At 61.2% G+C, this 1,779-nt stretch overlaps 1 protein-coding gene across 1 annotated transcript; it reads right to left on the bottom strand.

Annotated features, from left to right (window-relative positions):
• On the bottom strand, positions 1–1,779 carry LOC129651162 (somatotropin). Its single transcript, XM_055579860.1, has 5 exons — positions 1,699–1,779; positions 1,290–1,450; positions 946–1,062; positions 555–716; positions 1–280 (listed from the first exon to the last, which is right to left on the bottom strand). The coding sequence occupies exons 1-5, from the start codon at positions 1,709–1,711 to the stop codon at positions 80–82; spliced, it is 654 nt and encodes a 217-aa protein (XP_055435835.1). The 5' UTR covers positions 1,712–1,779; the 3' UTR covers positions 1–79.

Below are 1,779 nucleotides of genomic sequence, written 5' to 3'. Positions count from 1 at the left end.
ATTAGGAAAGGACAGTGGGAGTGGCACCTTCCAGGGTCTAGGAAGGCACGGGGGAGGGGCAACAACAGATGGCTGGCAACTAGAAGGCGCAGCTGGCCTCCCCGAAGCGGCGGCACTTCATGACCCGCAGGTACGTCTCCGTTTTGTGCAGGTCCTTCCGGAAGCAGGAGAGCAGACCGTAGTTCTTGAGCAGCGCGTCGTCACTGCGCATGTTTGTGTCAAATTTGTCATAGGTCTGCTTGAGGATCTGCCCAGCCCGGGGGGTGCCGTCTTCCAGCTCCTGCCAAGGGAGGGAGAGACAGAGAGGCCGAAGGGCCCTCAGAAGCAGCTCCCTCCTGCCCGCTCCATTTTCCACCCTCCCCTACAGGCTTGGAGAAGGGCGAGGAAGGAGGTTTCAAAAGGGGAAAAGGTTTCCCCTGGGTCAAGGCTGGACTGCTAGAAAGAGAGAGAGAGCAGGGATCTCTCTCCCCCAGCCCACGTGCGTTCTCCTGGCTAAGCCAGGAGAGGGCGGGCATGGCCCCCAGCATGGAAGGGACCCACAACGCCATCCCCACCCGCATCAGGGCCAGGATGCCTTCCTCCAGGTCCTTCAGCTTCTCATAGACACGGTCCGAGGTGCCAAACACCAAGCTGTTGGTGAAGACTCTGCTGAGGAACTGCAGGGGCCCAAGCCACGACTGGATGAGGAGCAGTGAGATGCGAAGCAGCTCCAAGTCCTGCTGGCAGATGGGTGGTCGGTGGGTGCCGCGGGCTTGGGGCAGCCCTGCAAGGTCGGCCTCTGCCCGAGGACCTCCTGCCACCACCGCCCACCATCATCCTCCACTGCCATCCAACATTCTCGGCCACCTCGGGGAGAAGGCTGCCCCAGGCCCGGTGCGGAGAGCTGGGGCAGCCTACTTAGGATGAAGGAGGTCCCCTGCTCCTCGGTCCGAGGTTGCCACTCACCGATTTCTGCTGGGCCTCGTTCTTGCCTGTGGGGGCCGGGATGGTTTCGGAGAAGCAGAAGGCAACCTGGGTGTTCTGGATGGAGTATCTCTGTCCCTCCGGGATGTAGGTGCGTTCCTGGGGGAAGAATACACCCACCCAGGTCTAAGCTGGTGCGCGGTTCCCCTCCCCGCCTTATTCGGAACCCTCCCCACCCCACACACCCCCGTTTCTGCTCCCCTAACCACATCCCTACTTGGATAAAATACGGCTGAACTCCTCAGTTTCCTCCCACTGTGTGGAGGGGGCGTGGATTCACCCCTTCCGGCCTCCCCACCCCTAGGACGCATCCCTGGGGAGCTTACAAACTCTTTGAAGGTGTCAGCAGCCAGCTGATGCAGGTGCTGAGCCCGGAGCACAGCGTTGGCAAACAGGCTGGACAAGGACATGGCTGGGAAGGCGCCCACCACCTGAGTCCAGGGCAGGCAGAGCAGGGCGAAAGCCAGGAGCAGGGAGGTCCGGGGGCCTAGGGAGAGACCAGGAGGGCCGCGACGGAGGGGCCCAGGGAGCTAGACGCCTGATCTCCTGCCAGCCCCCACCTACCCTTCCCTCCAGGGACTGAGAACATTTCAAACTTGGCCAAATGTCTGAGTGTAGATACCTATGTTCACATTCGGAAGCCCTAAAACCCAAAGCTGTGGACACATCCATCGGCAGGGCCCCCCGCATCACCCCTTTAGGACACACGAATGGAGGGGATTTTAGCGAGCTTACCTGCAGCCATCATAGCTGGTGAGCTGTCCACAGGACCCTGAGTCGTCTGGTGAAGTGGGTCCTGGGATCCTGGAATTGGTC

The sequence above is a fragment of the Bubalus kerabau genome, chromosome 4 (assembly GCF_029407905.1).
Source record: "Bubalus kerabau isolate K-KA32 ecotype Philippines breed swamp buffalo chromosome 4, PCC_UOA_SB_1v2, whole genome shotgun sequence".
Taxonomy (NCBI): domain Eukaryota; kingdom Metazoa; phylum Chordata; class Mammalia; order Artiodactyla; family Bovidae; genus Bubalus; species Bubalus kerabau.
The sequence above is the reverse complement of the archived record's forward strand: the minus strand, read 5'-3'. Positions and strand labels throughout refer to the sequence as shown.

What these genes read in the sequence shown, in the direction of transcription:
- LOC129651162 (XM_055579860.1), bottom strand. An exon ending in CTGACACCTTCAAAGAGTTT is followed by an intron (nt 1,063 to 1,289) that starts GTAAGCTCCCCA and finishes TTCTTCCCCCAG; the next exon opens with GAACGCACCTACATCCCGGA. An exon ending in ACGAGGCCCAGCAGAAATCG is followed by an intron (nt 717 to 945) that starts GTGAGTGGCAAC and finishes ATCTGCCAGCAG; the next exon opens with GACTTGGAGCTGCTTCGCAT.